Source organism: Lagenorhynchus albirostris, chromosome 14 (genome assembly GCF_949774975.1).
Source record: "Lagenorhynchus albirostris chromosome 14, mLagAlb1.1, whole genome shotgun sequence".
Classification (NCBI taxonomy): domain Eukaryota; kingdom Metazoa; phylum Chordata; class Mammalia; order Artiodactyla; family Delphinidae; genus Lagenorhynchus; species Lagenorhynchus albirostris.
Genome location: NC_083108.1, coordinates 71704097 through 71725412, shown reverse-complemented (window position 1 = coordinate 71725412; position 21316 = coordinate 71704097). Strand labels below are relative to the sequence as shown.

The following is a 21316-nucleotide window of genomic DNA, read 5'->3' as shown; positions in this document are numbered from 1 at the left end:
GGCACGTGGGATCTTCCCGGACCGGGGCACGAACCCATGTCCCCTGCATCGGCAGGCGGACTCTCAACCACTGCGCCACCAGGGAGGCCCCAGGGTGCTGTTTTTTAAGAGAAGCAGGAAGTCTCTGTAGCGGGGCTTTAGGGATTTCAGTTAATTAATCCATGACCAGGTGGTAAGGGGTCTACTCATGAGTATTGTCAGCCAATGGCTGTAAGAACCTGGAAGAGGTTGCTAATATCAGGTTAGCAAAAAAAAGCAGGCAAACAAACAAAATCCTCCCCAAACAACAAAAACAAAAAGATCCCGCTCTCAAGATCAAGAGCTTAGGGTCTTAAGCAGAACCACCTCCAGCGAGGAGAATACATACCCAAGTCCAGGGTCAATGCCATGTTATTGCTTTCACTGGTTTATAACTGCCTCTCTCACCTTTAAATAGGCCATCGTGAGGAGTGGCAATAAGGTAAATGGCACCAAATAGAGAAGGGCGGGCTGGGCTGCTCGGTGAATTCGAGACGCCACAGTAGCAGTGAGTAGACCTGCCGGGAGACAGAAACATTCGTGAATAACTCCAAGGGGACAGCCCCGAGAGAGGAGAGCCGCTGTTACCTGGCTGCTGCTTGGCACAGTCCTGAGATTGTACAGCTGTAATGTGACACATTCCATCCAATGGTGGGGAGTGAAATGCCCAGCTTGAGCAGGTAAAGAAACAGGGAGCAGCACAGCTTTCAAAAGCGTAGAATTCTAAGGACCTGTGAGTAGCCCAAGTCCCACTCCATGCCCAGGTCCCTGGTTCCAGGCCTCATTTCAGCCCTGAGTGTGCCTGGTCTCCCTCTGTCTCCTGTGGTATATGATGACAGACTTGGAGGCAGAGACCTGGGTTCAAGTTTCAACTCTGCTGCTTATGACAGCCATATAACCTTGGCTAAGGCCTTTCACGTCTTGAGCCTCAGCCTGCTCATCCGTCTAATGGGGATACCACAGTTGCCCTGCCCCCCTCAGAGCCAGTGGAGTGGAGTGGCAATGAACCCACACCTATGAGAGCACCGTGGACTATGAGGTGCCCCTTCAGTAGGAGGCACAGAGGCAAGAAAGGTGCTCCTTTCCGTTCACTGTCGTAGCTGTTGGAGTACAAACAGGTTACTAGCCCAATTACAACCGTCTCTTCCTGTCTGCCCGAATCAGAGCTGGCTAGAGAAAAGCTGGCCGAGGGAGAGTCCGAGGTCAGAGGTGATGGAAATGTTAGAGCAGATGAAAGGAAGTATCTGTCTAATAAAGTAGGAAATAAACATGACATTCATTAAACTCAAGCCGAAGATTTCATCGTGTGGTAGGTCTTCTCAACTTTGAGGCCTGACCACACTTTTCCTGCAATGTTCTTCAAACATATTATTGGATAGGGAACTAGGCTGCTGGCCAACACATAGAGCATCTTTCATCTCGTGGGTCAGTTTTTTTCCTTTGTGGTTGTTTATAACAGCAACCAGAGTCACTGCTTTCCTTTCATCTGGCATCTGCAGCCAGAAGACCTGATTTAATTCCAGGGGTTGGAGGACAGCCAGAGAGGGGACTGCATGCAGTCTCTCTGGTTCTCTTACCTACGAAGTATCCAATGAGGGTGCAGTGAAAGTAGGAAACCTTCTGCATGCGTCCGGAGATGTTGGCGGGTCCAGAGGCACTGCAGGAGTCACCGTTGGCTTGCTTTTTGTAGTTGTCGTAACGAAGGACAAAGCACAACAGGAGTCCAGGCATCACGATGTCTCCAATGCCCAACATAGAGAAGTGACTGCCAGTGGAGCTGGAACGTAGTGTCACATGTCAGGGGTGCCGCCTTCTACAACCCCATTTCTCCTCCTGCGCAAAGTCTGTTCACTTTCTAAGAAGTCAAAGAACTTATCTGAACGGTAGATGGCAATCTCTATGGGTTTAACAACACTAGAGATTAAGAGCCACAAGAGTACTGGCGATTGAGGTCTTCAGCCCCACCCTAAGTGCTTCGGGAGAGCACCGCCTAAGTGACTGCTGGAGCCATCTGCTTGAGCGCTGCCACCTCTAGAAATGTCAAGCAGCTCACTATGTGTCACACATTCACTGCTAAGACTTCAAATAAGCACCTACTACTACCAGACATGGGAGATTAAAGCAGCACATTAATTTTTCCAAGATTATAGTTCCAGGAACTGTATAATTTTAGCATTAAGACATTTTTACAAATGTCTTAGAAGTAAAAAAGATCCAGATTCTCCCGTTAATTCCCTCTAGCCAACTTTAAACTATGGTAACAGGGGTAACATAGAGTTGTTTGATAACATTATTCAATATTAAAAAGCTGCACCTGTATCATTTAATGATCAGTCTTTGCAAGTTAAGTCAGTATTCTTGACCCCATCTGTAAAATGGAGATGACTCACAACCCTTTTCCAGTCCAGCATCAGAATGCTGATGACAAAGACAGACAAACTGGGGAACAGAAGGGCAGAGGAAGGCAGTGTCCTCACCATCATGAGATGAGGCCGACACGCCAGTCTTACCTGGGGAAGACCAGTTTTCCAGGCAGAGACAGGCGAGGAACATCGCGCCCAACATTGGGCCCCAGGTGGAGCTTCCGGGATAGAACGTCAAGGGGATTGTCAGCCGGCTGTGTGGCCACCTTCACCATGACGTTGCTATTAAAGATGTAGGCAGAGAAAAACACCTGCCGAGGGGAGAGTCACCTTTACCAGAGGGAGCTGGAAGCACCCCGATCTCAGCACCAGCCCTCTTTGTTCTTAAGAGCAGAGTCTCAGTACTGCATCATCAAGCTTTTTAGACGGCACGCTTTGAGGAGAAAGAAAATCTTTGCTCCTGTGTGTACGTGCAGATTTTTTCTCTCCACACCCACAGAGGAAGCCCTTACAGCAGAGCTGCCAGTGCTCCAGGGCAGAGAACCTAGCCTGCCTGCTCCCTTTTCCACCCCGAGAGTCACACGTGTACCCTCTATGGTAACGAGTCTCGACAAACACAGGCACGGAAAGCTGCCTGCTCACCTTTTAACAGGTACAGTGCAGGCCGGAGTGGTCTCAGACAGGAGGTACTCTGGCAAGCAGACTTTGGATATTTACAGTTAAAAATTTTCCGGAGTGAATGTTCCAATTAAACACAAAGGAGAGCAGCAGCTTTGGGGAAACAGACACTCACCCAAAAGACATCGTAGATTAAAAGCCCTGAGAGAAGCAGGCAGGAGACCTTGAGGCTGGGCAGGCGGACGAAGGCGATCATAGCGACACAGAGACCCATGGCCAGGGCTGGGGAGGAAACAGCAGTCAGTGTGGAGCACAGGCTCAGCTTCTCTCCACAAGCTATTCAGCTCATAAACCTAACAGAGTTTGTAAGTCCCTCAAAAAATCAGGCAGCCCTAAACCCCAGTCTAAGATGTTTACACCTTACTAGTGCAAAGTGCCCACCGTTAGCCAACTGTGACCTGCTCGTATTTGGGGAAATCCCTTTTCTCATGCTATAGATGGTGCTCAACTAAGACCCAGGGGACTGTTCTGAATGCTAAAGCTCTAAGCCAAGCTCAGTTCCGGCCTCCCAGCTCTCATCTCCTGCCTCCCCCCATTACTTCAGATGCATCGCCCTTGCTCCTTTAAAGCCAATGCACACCCTGGATCACATCTTTTTCACTTACTTAAGGACACTGTTCCAGCCACTCATTTTATGCTCATCCTCCCCACCTGGGTCTAAACTAAACACAACAACTCAGAACTGCTCAATGACAGGATTCTCCATGACTCCACACAATGTCATTCTATCCCTAATCTTCCACACAAGGAACTCTGGGTTCCTTTTCATCTTATCGTAACCTTCATCACGCACACTCAGGCTGCAACCACCTGGGGTGCTCCTCTTGACTGTCACGGCACACCTCGGTCATGATTCCCATACTTCCTAGTGTGATGTGTGTATCCTTTCCCATTTTCTGTCTCTCTCCCCCACTTACTCTTCACTGCCATTGTCAAAAATCAGTTCACATCATTCCCTGCCTTAAATCACAAGGTCCCCTACTCTCTGAAGAATCAAGTCCGACTGTAAAGGCTTAACTCACACAGAATGGCGCTGCACCACACGCGCTTGGCCTCAAGCCTCTTCTTTTGCTCCTATGCCTCCACCTACTCCTTCTCTAAGTTGAGCGATAACCTCTTTCCAATCATGCCCACCAAGTCTCCCCACCGTACTCCATGTTTGAAGAGGCAGCATGCATCCCATCTGACTACTTCAGAGAAGGTTCTTAATACAAGCATGCTGAATGAGAATCACTCCCACCCCCAACTGAACAGTGCCACCAGCCATGTCACATCCCTGAAACACACGCTCAACTATTCATACAGTTTGCCTCTTTTTCTTCATTCATCAGCTTTTGCAAACATACCACACCACTTACTGGTCAAATTCTTTCAAGTCTTCCCAAATTTAAAAGATTAATTTGTAAGATGAAACTGAGTAGATAAAAAATTATAGATTTAGTTCAAAAAACTCTGAAGTACTTTCTTAATATTAATGCTTCTTGGTATAACTCTGAAAACATACTTCATGCCTCGCCCTTTAAAATAACCACATTTATCATTCTGTTTTCAGAAGAACATATTTCAGAATGTTACAGTCACGTGCTAGAAAGCTATCTTTTCTGTTAATAGCAGAAAACAAGTCAAACACACATCAAATACCAATCTGAGAAACAAACAACTAAAAAGCTCAAAGACTCTCTCCATTTTTTTTTTTTTTTTTGAGGGAAAACTAAGCTTGGTCACAAGGGCAATGTAACTAGTGTAAACTGGTAAGAGATCCTTGGACAAGTAGATACTGGGAAGTAGCAACAATGACAGAAAATGATATAAAAGTTAAGGCCAGTAAGGGTTTGGGGAGCCTCCCTGAACACTCAATGACAGCACCACTGTAGCTGAGCCGTCCTCAGAGCTGCCAGGGACACAGTGCCTGGAGAGGAGAGGAGCCCCTCAGACGTGGCACTGCCTCCAAAGAGCTCCGTTCCAAGGTCTGGATTAGCCTCATGGTTGCTTGGAATGGGTAACAGGAAAAAGTGTGATCCATACCCATAATCTCTGCTTTCCAAATTCCTCCCTTAAAAAAATTCTTTAGATAGTGTTACAAACAGTATAAAATTGACCTTTGTGTTTCAGCTTCCCTCCCTTCTGAAACACCAAGAAAGGAAAAGGTGAACAGACTTTGTGGAGCAGAGCAGTTAGATAAAATTTCATGAGATTAGTAAAGCAAACTATGAAAATGAGAGAAGTAATAAGGACTGAATGAAAAAAGAGGTGGAGATGGTTACAGGGTCTTAAATAAAAGTCTAACAATGTCTTAAGGGAGAGAACAGAAGAATAATGGCGGACTCTGAGAAATGTCCTTCTATCAAAACAACTATCAAGATGTTTTGATAGTACGTATGAAATATACACAGGAGTTCTGTGACTGTGGTTAGTCACTTCTCAGAACCTGTTTCCTCTTCTGTAAAATAAGAACAATACTAGTACCTACTTCAAAGAGCTGTATTCAGGATTACATGAGAAAGTCCATGTAAAACACCCAGCAGAGTGCCCAGTGCATAAAAAGCACTCAATAAATGTTAGCTATTAGTACCTTTATAAAATGATATAGACATGTATTTATATTATTACACAAAAGAAATCTCTATCATATACAACATATTATATGACATACATTATATATTCCACATATATTTATATATAATATGGATATTATATTACAGTATAATTCCATTTATATTAAGAAAGTATAGTCTACACAAAAATTTGTATTCCAGTTTTCACAGTAGCATTATTCACAATAGCCAAAAAAGTGGAAACAACTGATGAATGGATAAATAAAATTAATGCATCTATACAATTAAACAGTATTTGGCCATAAAAAGGAATGGAGTACTGATACAACATGGATGAACCTTGAAAACATTATGCTGAGTGAAAGAAGGCAGACACAAAAGGTCATATGTTATTTTATTTATGCAAAATGTCCACAAGAGGCAAATTCACAGAGATAGAAAGTAGATTAGTGGATGCCCGGGGCTGGGGTGGGGGGAATGGGGAAGTGACTGCTACTGGGTGTGGGTTTTGGAGGGTGGATGTGAAGATGCTCTAAAACTGATTGTAGGGGACCTCTCTGGTGGCGCAGAGGATAAGACTCCGTGTTCCCAATGTAGGGGGCCCAGGTTCAACTATATCCCACATGCATGCCGCAACTAAGAGTTCACATGCCACAACTGAGGCGCCAGTGAGCCGCAACTAAGACCGAGCGCAACCGAAATACATTTAAAAAACAAACAAACAACAAAACAAACCGGGGACTTCCCTGGGGGCACAGTGGTTAAGAAGCCACCTGCCAATGCACGGGACACGGGTTTGAGCCCTGGTCCAGGAAGATCCCACATGCCGCGGAGCAACTAAGCCCGTGTGCCACAACTACTTAGCCTGTGCTCTAGAGCCCATGAGCCACAACTACTGAGCCCACGTGCCACAACTACTGAAGCCCACGTGCCTAGAGCCTGTGTTCTGCAACAAGGGAAGCCACCGCAATGAGAAGCCTGCGCACTGCAATGAAGAGAAGCCCCCACTCAGCAACGAAGACCCAATGCAGCCAAAAATAAAAAAAAAATTAAAAAAACAAAAAAAACCCCCAAACTGATTGTAGTGTAGGTTGCACAACTCTGCAAATATGCTAAAAACCACCGAATCGTACACTTCATTTTTTAAAATAAGTTAATTAATTAATTAATTTTGGCTGCACTGGGTCTTCATTGCTGCATGCAGGCTTTCTCAAGTTGCAGTGAGTGGGAGCTACTCTTCGTTGCGGTGTGCAGGCTTCTCACTACGGTGGCTTCTCTTTGTTGCAGAGCACGGCCTCTAGGCACACGGGCTTCAGTAGCTGTGGCTCGCGGGCTTCGCTGCTCCATGACATGTGGGATCTTCCTGGACCAGGGCTCGAACAGGAGTCCCCTGCATTGGCAGGCGGATTCTTAACCACTGCACCACCAGGGAAGTCCCCCGAATTGTACACTTTAAATAGGTAAATTGTATGGTATGTGAATTACATCCCCAAAAAGCTGTTATTAAAAAAGATCTTAAGAATGTAGGTAAAAATAATGAAAAATCTGATACATAACGCCATCTGTGGACACCTAATTTTCATGGTAATCAGAGGTACCACTACTAAAACACAGAAAGTAGAGGAAGAGAGGACAAATTTAACCATAAATGATATTAAAATTTCAACTTGTCACATAGTAGTTACTTACCATCCATGAGAAGCCAATGGCCAGTGAGAACCCAGATGAGGACGAGCATGACAGACAGAGAGAATGATAGTAATTCAGCAGCAGTGAAACGCCCACAACAACCAAAGGAAATCCTGGAAAATACACAACATGTATTGGACTAATGGACAATAAATTATATTCAATAATCAAACTCTCCTTTGGTTCTTCATTATCAGAATTTGTGATGGCCAGATTAAAATAGTAGGCAATACCTAGATACCCAGAAATCCAAAATACCCAAATCTCTCTGGAAAAAACTACAGAAAGTTCAAAGGAATTATACTTCTGCATCCATTAGATAATGTACTTTTTATCCCAAGTTATCAACATGGGATGGGTATTGAGAAGTTTAAAGTGATAATATCTTTAGAAAATCTAAATGTAGGGGAAATTCTAATTCTTATGAGGAAAACAAAATGAAGAAAGTCAACAATTCAATTCATTAAGCAAAGATGAATAAAATTAAGATGGTACATCTATGGTTATCACTAATTCCTGGGAAAATCAGCCGCCCCAAGTGACTGATTTCCTAAGTGCATACAGCATTCTCCATTAGCACAGCATTTTGTTTCCATGGAGCAACGGCTTTAGGAGTTAAAGTGTGAACACTGGGATTAAACCCCAGTGGCTGGTATATATTCTAGGTCATCAAAGACGAAAGGCAAAGAATGTTTGAGTTAAGCACTATTTTCATATTCCATTAACTAGTAAAGGAATGAAAAGGTTGCTTCAAAAGAAAACTCATCTTTCAATATAATCAAAGCAAGGAAGCATATTACAGTGACTCTGACTTCCTAAGATTTGTTTAAATTTCCTCTGCTACGAAAAGGTGCAAAAAGAAGTACTATCTTACAGTTTTAAAAAAATCAAACATTTCACTTTCCAGTCTTCTGGCATTTGTGTGCTTCAGTCAATACCAAAAATTTAGACCCCTGATACTGCTATCAAGTATGAGATAAAAACATACATATACAAGTTTACAATTTAGAGGAAAATCCCAAGTCCTTACTTGTTCTGAGGTGAACAGGGTCTTGTTAAATACTGGCACATCGGGAGAAGAAGAAAAGCAAAAGCTATCGTTGCAAGAACTAGAGAAAGAAAACGTATGGTTAATTTTTTTGTTGTTTATTATTTTACTAAGCATAAGAAAAATGGCATGACTTATGGAAACAATCATTGCCCAGAATACTTTTCTCGACAAGTGCATAAAATAGTATTAATTAACTAGAGAAGAAAAGTATCTTTCTTTAGCACCACACAGACAACCTCTTAAAAAAAGATTACCTGATTTGAAGTAGGGGTAGCATTGGTAGGTTTTCTCTTTCTCACCTATCTCAACAAGAAATGATAAACAGCGGGCCAGGGTATGATCTAACAAGTCTAGCATTTTGATGTTTCACACATGTCCATCGTCGCTCAGCTTGAAAACGGTCAGATAGCTGACAGTCGAATTGCTGTGATCAGCTATGAGTGTTTCTATCGGCAGAAACATGGGTAGGGGTTGCCAACGACTACTCTGCCAACTGGACTTTCTGGTAACCTAGCAGACAAGGAGCCACAGCCAAAGCAATTCTGCTCTGGTGCCACAGAGCTCATGAGTTTTCAACCCCTGGCCTTTCATTCAGATTGGGTTGGCAGGTCTGAATGGATGATACAGGTATCAAGTATCTTGCAGGACTGAACTGATGATACAGGTATCAAGTGGTTCAAGGAGGAGTTGGGGGAGAAAAAGCCAGACTTATGAAGAAAAACTTGCACAGTGCAGTGTATAAATCTTAATTTTTGAATGATGATTTTAAAAAAGTTTTAAAAATTTCCTTTCAGCTTAATGTTAAGATCAGATAGAGGAACTCATTTACCTGCTGTACATATTGTAAAAACTACTTGAACTGAGTCAAAGAAGAAGAACATTACTAGGAGAGAAACAGATGCTCCAATTGGAAGGAACAGGGCCTGGGTAGAGTCAATAGTTTGGATACCTGAAAGAGAAAAAGGGACATATCAACGACTTACCTAATAGACACTGTACCCATGTACTTCAGATACATTAACTCATAAAATGCAGACAGTTCTAGGGATTAGTATATAAAATATAGATTATCTAGGCCCTTGGATTCTCTCCTTCCCAGTGAAGACTGTGAGCTCCTTGCTGTCCTCATAGTGCCTTTATTATAGTAGGTGCCCAAGAAATACTTGTTGAATTGACTTACTACCTCCTGGTGCTACCATCTGGATGACAGGGTGCCAAAACAAACAAACAGCAAACAAGAACATTAAGAGGCAGTAAAAATTCATTTTAGTCAATTTGAGTACATCTGTGGTCCTGTATATATAGGTTTGCTAAGAGAGGTGGTTTAAACCCCCTGACTAAAATAATTTCTCATCATCTGTGGATTTAATGTACTCATGTTCATTCTTTCCCATTGTTGCTAATAGCTGAGGACTGACTTTGGTGGGGGAGGGGGGGAGAACAAGATATATCTGGAAACAGTAAATCAAAAACATTTCTTTGTGGGAACATTTTAAAGAGTAAATAGGAGATAAATGGGGGAACCAGAAGCTCTTGGGATAGAGCAGGATTTAGCACAGTGGTTCTCAAGTCTTGGCTGCTCATTAGAATCACCTGGACAGCTTTAAAAAAATCACAGTGCCCGGGCCCAACCCCAGAGCCAACTAAGCTGAAATCTCAAGGGTTAGTAGGTCCAGGAAAAACTCCCTACAAGATTTTATTTTGGGGGCTTCCCTGGTGGCACAGTGGTTAAGAATCCACCTGCCAGTGCAGGGGACACAGGTTCGAGCTCTGGTCCGGGAAGATCCCACATGCCGCGGAGCAACTAAGACCGTGCACCACAACTACTGAGCCTGCACCCTAGAGCCTGTGAGCCACAGCTACTGAGCCCACGTGCCACAACTACTGAAGCCTGCACGCTTAGGGCCCATGCTTCCCAACAAGAGAAGCCACCACAATGAGAGGCCCGCGCACTGAAACGAAGAATAGTCCCTGCTTGCCAGCTAGAGAAAGCCTGCGCACATCAACGAAGACCCAATGCAGCCAAAAATTAATAAATAAATTAAAAACAAAAACTGCTCATCAGTATTCAAATTTACCTGTCCTCAAGAAAGCTATTTAGGGATTTTTGTGAAATGAATATTAAATATTTCTACAAAACAAAACTGCTTCTTATTGGCTAGGTAGATGAGTCAAATAATTCACTAAGGAATAGGGCAATTCAACTTCAGAAGAGTGAGCCATGTGTCAAGACAAACAGAAATGATCTGGTGAAGAGTCTGACCTGAACTGCAGTCAAACCCATTCATCTTGGCCCATGGATAGGTTTTTTTTTTTTTTTTTGGGGGGGGGGCGCATATCTTAAAGTATCTTATGGGCATTTGTAAGGCAAAACTCTATGAAATCTCTAACTAAATTTCACCTAGGTTTTTTTTTGAGTGCTCTACAATAGTTCAAAGAACTACTTGAGGAAGCTAGATTTCAGATGCCTTTCACAACAGAAAATAATGTTTTCTCAAATAAATGATTATTTGTTATATAAGAAACAAATCTTTTTAAAAAAATCTATAAATCTGAAAATACACACCCACACCCCCCTCCTTCTGTAAAACAAAGCATCATATAGTCTACAGATTAATTATACTGGTTTAAAATATGAGAAGAAAAAAATCAAATGGCTAGAACAAAGACTGTTTACTAAGGCAGGCATATGAGAAGTATCTGTTTATAATCAATCTAAATTTTACGAGTTCAGTCTGCAATTAAAATGCGAAACAGAATACAAAGAACCTTTCTAGAATATTAGATAGACTGCACAGATTTTTGTTTTTTGAAAGCACAAATTTTAAACCAGTAAGTATTAGACGTTATTTCCATTAGTTTTACAGAAGGACTGCCCAAGAGAGTCTATCAAACAGCAATGTCACAGGGCAAGTGAAGCTCCTTTAGTTGCTTACAATATGTTACCAAAAATAATGTACACAACTTTAATACTGCACTTCCTAAAGGTCTGGAAATAATGGTCCTGAAGGGGAAGGAGCTAATTAATTAGAAATTTTAGCCAAACTCCAGTGACAAAACAGAACAGAGCAAAAGCAAAAGAGAGCAGCCATAATTGGGCGGACTTACTCAACTGCAGTGGCTTTACCTTTAAAGGGAAAATCAACGTAAGAAATAGGCATGATGAGGGAATTAAAAATTATGTACAGAGACATTATTTTTTGTATTTAGTGAACAGGTTGCAGAGCAATACACCAATGTAGTACTGATAACTGTTTATGAAAGTTACTGATTTTGCACCTCCATGAGAGAAGCAAGGATGTTTTTTTTAAAACTCATTTCCAGAGCTTATGGGGTTTGCAGTCAGGTGGGGAGATTAAGATGTGTTTCTCTATTAAGATGTGTTTCTCTATTAATGAAGAGAATTCAACTGTACATCTCCATCAGTCTTCACAGTTCAAATAAATTATAGGGGAAGCCTAGTAAAGAACTTCAAGGTATCAGATAATTGGAGGTGGGGGGGGGTTGTTTTTGTTGTTGTTGTTTAAACCCTCTTAATGCTAATTAGATGAAGGAGTGGTGTGCCAGAAGGGGAAAATTTCTATATAGGTTTCCTGGGGCAGATTCAGGGATAAGATGGTAGTTAGAACAAGGTTAGGGAAAATCAGAGAGGACCTGGAAGGAACTCCCTCCCCTCCACTTTCTAACCGTCTTTACTGTAAAACATACACACCTACAGAAAAGTACATGAAACAAAGATGTAGAGTTCACTGAATCACCACATGGCTAATACCACCCAGGTCAAGAAAGAGAACTTGCCAAGGCCAAAAGTCTTTCTTGTGTCCCTCCCAATCACTGCTCTTTCTCTTTCCCCCAAAGGGAACTACTATTATATCCTGGCTTTTACGGTACTTTTTATTTGCTTTGTTTTCTACCAAGCATGCATCCTAAAATACTAATATTTATTTTGCCTGTTTCCTGAACTTACTATATACACTGAATTATGTAGTATGTATTTTTTTGTGTCTGGCTTCTTTCACTCAACATTGTTAGAAACATCCACGCTGTTATACATAGCTGTAGTTCATTAATTTTCATGTCTTTTTCACAAATTCCTTGATTCGTATTTTGGGAGTAGGCAACTGCAACTTTTAAAAAACATCTATCTACTTTCTTCTTCATTAATTAGTTTGTAACACTTGGCAAAATCTTAACACTAAAGTCATACCCTCCTTTTCTTAGAACTCCCCCCAATTCTTCTTGTTAATCTTCATTGTTAAGCATTTCAATCTCCTCAGCACCTACGCCATCTCATGTTTCTGTTCATTTTTCTGGCTATTATTATTTCTTTGATTTTTGATGACTGCATCCCGTTTTCCATGCCACCCCTTCAAACTGGAATGATACCATGTTCCATAATCAAGTACTGGCCTTCTCTGCAATGGCCATTTCTTTCATTATGTTTTTCCTGATTATGTGGAAGTGGACTGCATTCTGTCCTGGTCTGTGCTTATCCTTTTTGGTATCCATGGCCCAGATTAGGCACTGAAGAAATAACTTTTGTTGAGGATAATTTTAGCACAACACAAGAGGTAGATTCAAGGAAATTACCATTAAACAACCACCAACTACTCTTTAGATGCTGATTAACAATGAGAAATACAAAACTGATGTTACCAGGTAAATTCCTTCCACTGCACGGACTGACTTAACCATTTATTTGAGGATAAAATGGTACTTAGATACATACTACTGATTTCTTTTAGGTTTATGTGATGCAATGCACAACAGATTTGTAATCTGGTTTAAGTACATCATTTGTATATATGCTATATAACAGGAATTTAAAGGAGTTTCAAGTGTATGTAGTGATTTGGTTTAAACTATTGATAGAAGGTAAGCTGCTATGTAATAATTTAACCCTAAAATTGGATACTGACACTGGGTTTTACCTGGTTCCTGTGAAGTTGCTGGTATGGTATTTTACTTAATATAAGGATCTGTGTCATAAGTTTTTGTGTGTGTGTGTCATAAGTTTAAGAAAAGGCTCATTATATTTAAATGATTCTACTTACTGTATTTGTCATGCCCACTTTACATTGCTGGGGACAATGAAACACATTTAACTCAGTGAAAATTGGGCAAGTATAATTTAGTTGATGGGGTAGAAAATGAAATAGATATTAAGTGATCTCTTTTCAATTTAGTTTCTAAGATCCTCCATCAATATTCTATTAACTTTATGTTAGATCTCCAGTCTTTCCTCCCTATTAGGCAGTGACCTTGATTTGTCCTACAAGTCACTCTTATTCTCCTCCTCTGTGCCTGTATTATATGCTCTTCCCACCTGGAGGAACTTCTCCAGCAATCCAAGTTCACTGTTTCATGTCAAATTCACTTTCTCCAGGAGAGTCCCTTACTAAGTTGACCCACTGTTGCTCACTTTGGCTTGCCTTTCTCTTTTTTCTCTTTGTACATGGATGTCAAAATGACTTCCCTCTGGTGCTTACTCTGATCTATTGATAGTAGATTCTGAGGCTATGGTAAGGGTCCATAAGAAAAAGTACCTGCTCTAGGTATAGTGTGGAAAGTGGTATTTGCTCTGTCTTAGCACTTTATTAACACCTTGGGAAGTATTTTGGCCACACTGCCTGCGTGACAGCTTGAGTACCAGCTCTTGTACTTTCGCATCTTTCAAAATACCTAATAAATGCCAAGCGCATGGTAGGTACCCAATATCAATCTCTTAGTATTATCAAATCAAGTCTCCTTACTTCTAAATTCAGTTCTCTTTCTATAATAAGCATTACCAATTTTCTAGTACAATTTACATACCATAAAATTTACCCAGTTTAAGTGTGTAATTCAATACTTTTTTTTGTGTAAGTTTACCAAGTGTGAAACCATCACTATAATCTAGTTTTAGAATATCTTCATCACCTCAAGAAGATTCCTCATGCCAGTTTACTGTTAATTCTCCTTCCCATCCCTTGCCCCAAGCAACCACGAATCTGTTTTCTGTCTCTATATAGTTGCCTTTTTGGAAATTTCATATAAATGGACTCATACAATATGTAGTTTTTCTATCTGACTATTTTTACTTAATTTTTTTTTACTTAATTTATTTAGTTAGTTATTTTTGGCTGCGTTGGGTCTTTGTTGCTGCACGCGGGCTTTCTTTTTTCTAGTTGCGGCGAGCAGGGGCTACTCTTCCTTGCACTGCACAGGTCTCTCATTGCGGTGGCTTCTCTTGTTGTGGAGCACGGGCTCTAGGCGCGCGGGCTTCATTAGTTGTGGCACGTGGGCTCAGTAGTTGTGGCTCACAGACTTTAGACCGCAGGCTCAGTAGTTGTGGCACACGGGCTTAGTTGCTCTGCAGCATGTGGGGTCTTCCTGGACCAGGGCTCGAACCCATGTCCCGTGCATTGGCAGGTGGATTCTTAACCACTGCGCCACCAGCGAAGCCCTACTTAACAATTTTTTTAAAAATTAATTTATTTTATTTTTGGTTGCACTGGGTGTTTGCTGCTGCGTGTGGGCTTTCTCTAGTTGCGGTGCGCGGTCTTCTCATCGTGGTGGCTTCTCATCTCAGAGCATGGGCTGTAGGCACACAGGCTTCAGTAGTTGTTGCTTGCAGACTTAGTTGCTCCGCGGCACATGGGATCTTCCTGGACCAGGGCTCGAACCTGTGTCCCCTGCGTTGGCAGGCGGATTCTTAACCACTGCGCCACCAAGGAAGCCCTTAACAGTGTTCTGAGGTTCATCTATGTTGGCGCATATTTCAGTAATTAACTTTTTTTAATGCTGAATAGTATTCCATTGTATGGACATACCATCTTTTGTTTATCCATTAACTAGTTTATTGATCTTTCAGTTGCTTCTACTTTTTGGCTATGATGAATAATGCTGCTGAATACTTGCCATATAGCACACTTCTGTTTTTTCAAAGCAAACATTCTTTAAAATCTTAAGTATCAGAAAAGATACAATAGTTTTACAAGTACTTCAAGTAGCTATCTTTAAGAATCACTAAATGAATTTATGATCAACACCTACAAAATTATCAACCTCACCAAAGGATTTAAATGAAGTTATAAGCAGGCAGATACCCATCTATCCTGTTCGTCTTTAAGAAAATAAAGAGGGCTTCCCTGGTGGCGCAGTTGTTGGGAATCTGCCTGCCAATGCAGGGGACACGGGTTCAAGCCCTGGCCCGGGAAGATCCCACATGCCACGGAGCACCTAAGCCCGTGTGCCACAACTACTGAGCCTGTGCTCTAGAGCCCGTGAGCCACAACTACTGAAGCCTGTGTGCCTAGAGCCCACGCTCCGCAACAAGAGAAGCCACTGCAATGAGAAGCCCGCGCACCGCAACAAAGAGTAGCCCCTGCTCGCCACAACGAGAGAAAGCCCGCACACAGCAACGAAGACCCAACGCAGCCAAAAACAATAAATAAAGTAAAATAAATAAATTTATTTAAAAAAAGAAAATAGGGCTTCCCTGGTGACACAGTGGTTGAGAGTCTGCCTGCCGATGCAGGGGACACGGGTTCGTGCCCCGTTCCGGGAGGATCCCACATGCCGCGGAGCGGCTTGGACCTGTGAGCCATGGCCGCTGAGCCTGCGCTCCGCAGTGGGAGAGGCCACAACAGTGAGAGGCCCGCGTACCGCAAAAAAAAAAAAAGAATCTTGGCAGCAAGCTTTTAGGCATGAATTAAAAGCAGTACACAAGAAATCCGTAATTCAGGTTCAGAACATAAGACTTTAACAATTATACCATACAGATTTAATTTTATTACTATACCAAACATAATCCTTGAACCCAGTAAATTATCTACTGGGGTTATAGAAAGAATCAAATTAAGACAACTACATGTGAAAAGCTAATTGTCATAAAATGCCTTACTATTATTGGTGCTGTTGCCATTGAAAGACCCAGAAGAACTGTTACTGTCTTTCTCCTTATCTTGATTTTCAAAGTCCATATTAAGGGACCTGTGGGAAAAAATTGTATAAGTAAGTTTTAGTTTTACTTAAGAAGCAGACCAGAGAAGTCAGTAATGAGACATACTTTTAAATGCTAAAGCATTAGGAAAGAAAGGAAGATCTGTTTTGAACAGCTCTGCAAAACACTTCTTGATGCCACATTTAAAAAAACAATCTACATTCCTTACAGTGTCAGTTCAAGAGTTTTCTTGACTGCAGGTAAAAGCATTCCATTGTGGCTGAATATTCCAGCCGTATCTCTGTGTACAGCTTTAATTACTTCCTTATGCTAAATACCTAGAAGGAGAAATATTGGGTCAAAAGGCAAGCACAATTTTGAGACTTTTACATACCACACAATTGCTTCCAAAAAGGGTGGACCAATTCACTCTCTGAGAACAGTGTATAAGAGCACTTGTTTCTCTACACATTGCCAGCTCTCATTCAACAACACGGATTTGAGTTTTTGCCATATCTGGGAATATCCAAGGTATTGGAGAGACAATAGTGAGTAAAATAGGCTCTCATGGATTTTACATTCGAAGAGGGGGGAAACTGACAATAAACAAGAAAAATAAGTTAAATATAGGGTAAGCTAATGGTAAGAGCTAAGGAGAAAAGGCAGGAAATGGAGAGGGTAGATCTGAAATTTTAAACAGGGTAGGCAAGGGAAGGCCGCACTGGTGTGATTTCTGAGTCAAGACCTGAAGGAAGTAGACACAGTCAATCTGGGGGACTAAAATGCTGTCTCTGTCCTAATTTAGAATTCTTTAACTATTAAACAATTTTATGTACCTGAGCTTGCCCATTTCTCTTTCTGTGAACTAACTGTTCAAGTCCTTAGCTCACTTTCTACTACTGCGTTCCTTTAAAGTGTTTGTGTGTCCAAAAGAACTTCCTGTGATGGTGGAAATGTTCTGTACCTGCACTGACTTATTTGGTAGATATTAGCCACGTGAACACTTGAAATGTGGGAGCACAACTGAGGAACTGAATTCTACATTTTATTTCATTTTAATTAATTTAAATTTAAATAATTGGAGAGCTAAAACTATAAAACTTTAGACAAAATATTTGTGACCTTGGATTTGGCAGTGGATTCTTACATATGACACCAAACACACAAGTGAAAATTTGATAAACTGGACTGCATCAAAATTAAAACCTTGTGTGCTGCAAAGAACACTTTCAAAAAAATGAAAACACAACCCCAAAGGATGGGAGAAAATACGTGCTATTATGTATCTGATAAGGGCCTTACATTTAGAATACAGAAAGAACTCCTCCAATTCAATAAAAAAAAGACAACCCAATTAAAAAGTGGGCAGACTCTGAATAAATATTTCTCCAAAGAAGATAAACAAATAGCCAATGAGCACATGAAAAGTTCTTTTTTTTGTTTTTTACACATATATACATGTACATGAAATATTTTTATTGTTGTTTTACAAAAACAGGGTCATACTATTCACATTTTCTGCATCTTGCTTTTCTTTTTTTGTATTTTATTTTACTTACTTTTTTATACAGCAGGTTCTCATTAGTCATCCATTTTATACACATCAGTGTATACATGTCAATCCCAATCTCCCAATTCAGCATACCACCACACCCACCCCCTGCTGCTTTCCCCCCTTGGTGTCCATACGTTTGTCCTCTACATCTGTGTCTCTATTTCTGCCCTGCAAACCAATTCATCTGTACATTTTTCTAGGTTCCACATATATATGTTAATATACGATATTTGTTTTCCTCTTTCTGACTTACTTCACTCTGTATGACAGTTTCTAGATTCATCCACGTCTCTACAAATGACCCAATTTCGTTCCTTTTTATGGCTGAGTAATATTCGACTGTATATTGTACCACAACTTCTTTATCCATTCGTCTGTCGATGGGCATTTAGGTTGCTTCCATGACCTGGCTATTGTAAATAGCGCAGCAATGAACATAGGGGTGCATGTGTCTCTTTGAATTATGGTTTTCTCTGGGTATGTGCCCAGTAGCGGGATTGCTGGGTCATATGGTAATTCTATTTTTAGTTTTTTAAGCAACCTCCGTACTGTTCTCCATAGTGGCTGTATCAATTTACATTCCCACCAACAGTGCAAGAGGGTTCCCTTTTCTCCTCCACACCCTCTCCAGCATTTGTTGTTTGTAAATTTTCTGATGATGCCCATTCTAACTGGTGTGAGGTGATACCTCATTTTAGTTTTGATTTACATTTCTCTAATAATTAGTGATGTTGAGCAGTTTTTCATGTGCTTCTTGGCCAGCTGTATGTCCTCTCTTTGGAGAAATGTCTATTTAGGTCTTCCGCCCATTTTTGGATTGGGTTGTTTGTTTTTTTAATATTGAGCTGCATGAGCTGTTTATATATTTTGGAGATTAATCCTTTATCCGTCGATTCATTTGCAAGTATTTTTTCCCATTCTGAGGGTTGTCTTTTTTTTTTTTTTTTTTTGCGGTACACGGGCCTCTCACTGTTGTGGCCTCTCCTGTTGCGGAGCACAGGCTCCGGACGTGCAGGCTCAGTGGCCATGGCTCATGGGCCCAGCCGCTCCGCGGCATGTAGGATCTTCCCAGACCGGGGCATGAAACCACGTCCCCTGTATCGGCAGGCGGACTCTCAACCACTGCGCCACCAGGGAAGCCCCTGAGGGTTATCTTTTTGTCTTGTTTGTAGTTTCCTTTGCTTTGCAAAAGCTTTTAAGTTTCATTAGGTCCTATTTGTTTATTTTTGTTTTTATTTCCATTACTCTACGAGGTGGATCAGAAAACATCTTGCTGTGATTTATGTTCAAGAGTGTTCTTCCTATGTTTTCCTCAAGAGTTTTATAGTGTCCGGTCTTACATTTAGGTTTCTAATCCATTTTGAGTTTATTTTTGTGTATGGTGTTAGGGAGTGTTCTAATTTCATTCTTTTACATGTAGCTGTCCATTCTTCCCAGCACCACTTATTGAAGAGACTGTCTTTTCTCCATTGTATATCCTTTCCTCCTTCGTCATAGATTAGTTGACCATAGGTGCGTGGGTTTATCTCTGGGCTTTCTATACTGTTCCATTGATCTACATTTCTGTTTTTGTGCCAGTACCATGTTGTCTTGATTACTGTACCTTTGTAGTATAGTCGAAAGTCAGGGAGTCTGATTCCTCCAGCTCTGTTTTTTTCCCTCAAGACTGCTTTGGCTATTCGGGGTCTTTTGTGTCTCCATACAAATTTTAAGATTTTTTGTTCTAGTTCTGTAAAAAATGCCATTGGCAATTTGATAGGGATTGCACTGAATCTGTAGATTGCTTGGGGTAGTCTAGTCATTTTCACAACAGTGATTCTTCCAATCCAAGAACATGGTATATCTCTACATCTGCTGGTATCATCTTTAATTTCTTTCAACAGTGTCTTATAGTTTTCTGCATACAGGTCTTTTGTCTCCCTAGGTAGGTTTATTCCTAGGTATTTTATTCTTTTTGTTGCAGTGGTAAATGGGAGTGTTTCCTTAATTTCTTTCAGATATTTCATCATTAGTGTATAGGAATGCAAGAGATTTCTGTGCATTAATTTTGTATCTGCAACTTCACCAAATTCATTGATTAGCTCTAGTCGTTTTCTGATGGCATCTTTAGGATTCTCTATATATAGTATCATGTCATCTGCAAACAGTGACAGTTTTACTTCTTCTTCTCCAAATTGTATTCCTTCTCTTTTTCTTCTCCGATTGCCATGGCTAGGACTTCCAAAACTATGTTGAACAACGGTGGCGAGAGTGGACATCCTTGTCTTGTTCCTGATCTTAGAGGAACTGCTTTCAGTTTTTTACCACTGAGAATGATGTTTGCTGTGGGTTTGTCATACATGGACTTTATTATGTTGAGGTAGGTTCCCTCTATGCCCACTTTCTGGAGAGTTTTTATCATAAATGTGTGTTGAATTTTGTCAAAAGGTTTTTCTGCATCTATTGAGATGATCATATGGTTTTCATTCTTCAATTTGTTAATATGGTGTATCACACTGATTGATTTGCGTATACTGAAGAATCCTTGCATCCTTGGGATAAATCCCACTTGATCATGGTGTATGAGCCTTTTAATGTGTTGTTGGATTCTGTTTGCTAGTATTTTGTTGAGGATTTTTGCATCAATATTCATCAGTGATATTGGTCTGTAATTTTCTTTTTTTGTAGTATCTTTGTCTGGTTTTGGTGTCAGGGTGATGGTGGCCTCACAGAATGAGTTTGGGAGTGTTCCTTCCTCTGCAATTTTTTGGAAGAGCTTGAGAAGGATGGGTGTTAGCTCTTCTCTAAATATTAATTCACCTGTGAAGTCATTCAGTCCTGGACTTTTGTTTGTTGGAAGATTTTTAATCACAGTTTCAATTTCATTACTTGTGACTGGTCTGTTCATATTTTCTATTTCTTCCTGGTTCAGTCTTGGAGGGTTATACCTTTCTAGGAATTTGTCCACTTCTTCCAGGTTGTCCATTTTATTGGCACAGAGTTGCTTGTAGTAGTCTCTTAGGATGCTTTGTATTTCTGCGGTGTCTGTTGTAACTTTTCCTTTTTCATTTCTAATTTTATTGATTTGAGTCCTCTCTCTCTTTTTTTTTTTTTTTTGCGGTACACAGGGCTCTTACTGTTGTGGCCTCTCCCTTTGCGGAGCACAGGCTCCGGACGCGCAGGCTCAGCGGCCATGGCTCATGAGCCTAGCCGTTCCGTGGCACGTGGGATCTTCCCGGACCGGGGCACGAACCCGTGTCCCCTGCATCGGCAGGCGGACTCTCAACCACTGAGCCACCAGGGAAGCCCTTCCTCTTTTTCTTAATGAGTCTGGCTAATGGTTTATCAATTTTGTTTATCTTCTCAAAGAACCAGCTTTTAGTTTTATTGGTCTTTGCTATTGTCTTCTTTGTTTCTATTTCATTTATTTCTGCTGTGATCTCTTTCCTTCTGCTAACTTTGGGTTTTGTTTGTTCTTCTTTCTCTAGTTCCTTTATGTGTAAG

At 41.1% G+C, this 21316-nt stretch overlaps 1 protein-coding gene across 5 annotated transcripts in view; it reads right to left on the bottom strand.

Annotated features, from left to right (window-relative positions):
• The window catches only part of SPPL3 (signal peptide peptidase like 3), a 117938-nt gene that overhangs the window by 1761 nt on the left and 94861 nt on the right, over positions 1-21316 (bottom strand). For 2 of the 5 annotated variants that reach the window (XM_060121650.1, XM_060121648.1), the window contains exons 3-10: positions 16240-16328; positions 9184-9303; positions 8334-8412; positions 7304-7416; positions 3175-3281; positions 2529-2692; positions 1596-1795; positions 427-536 (exon numbers count right to left, since the gene is read on the bottom strand). In XM_060121650.1, the coding sequence (XP_059977633.1) occupies positions 427-536; positions 1596-1795; positions 2529-2692; positions 3175-3281; positions 7304-7416; positions 8334-8412; positions 9184-9303; positions 16240-16328 (982 nt within the window). Of the gene's footprint in view, positions 1-367; positions 537-1595; positions 1796-2528; positions 2693-3174; positions 3282-7303; positions 7417-8333; positions 8413-9183; positions 9304-16239; positions 16329-21316 lie in introns of all 5 variants that reach the window. The other 3 variants (XM_060121651.1, XM_060121652.1, XM_060121653.1) reach the window with 2 other exon arrangements.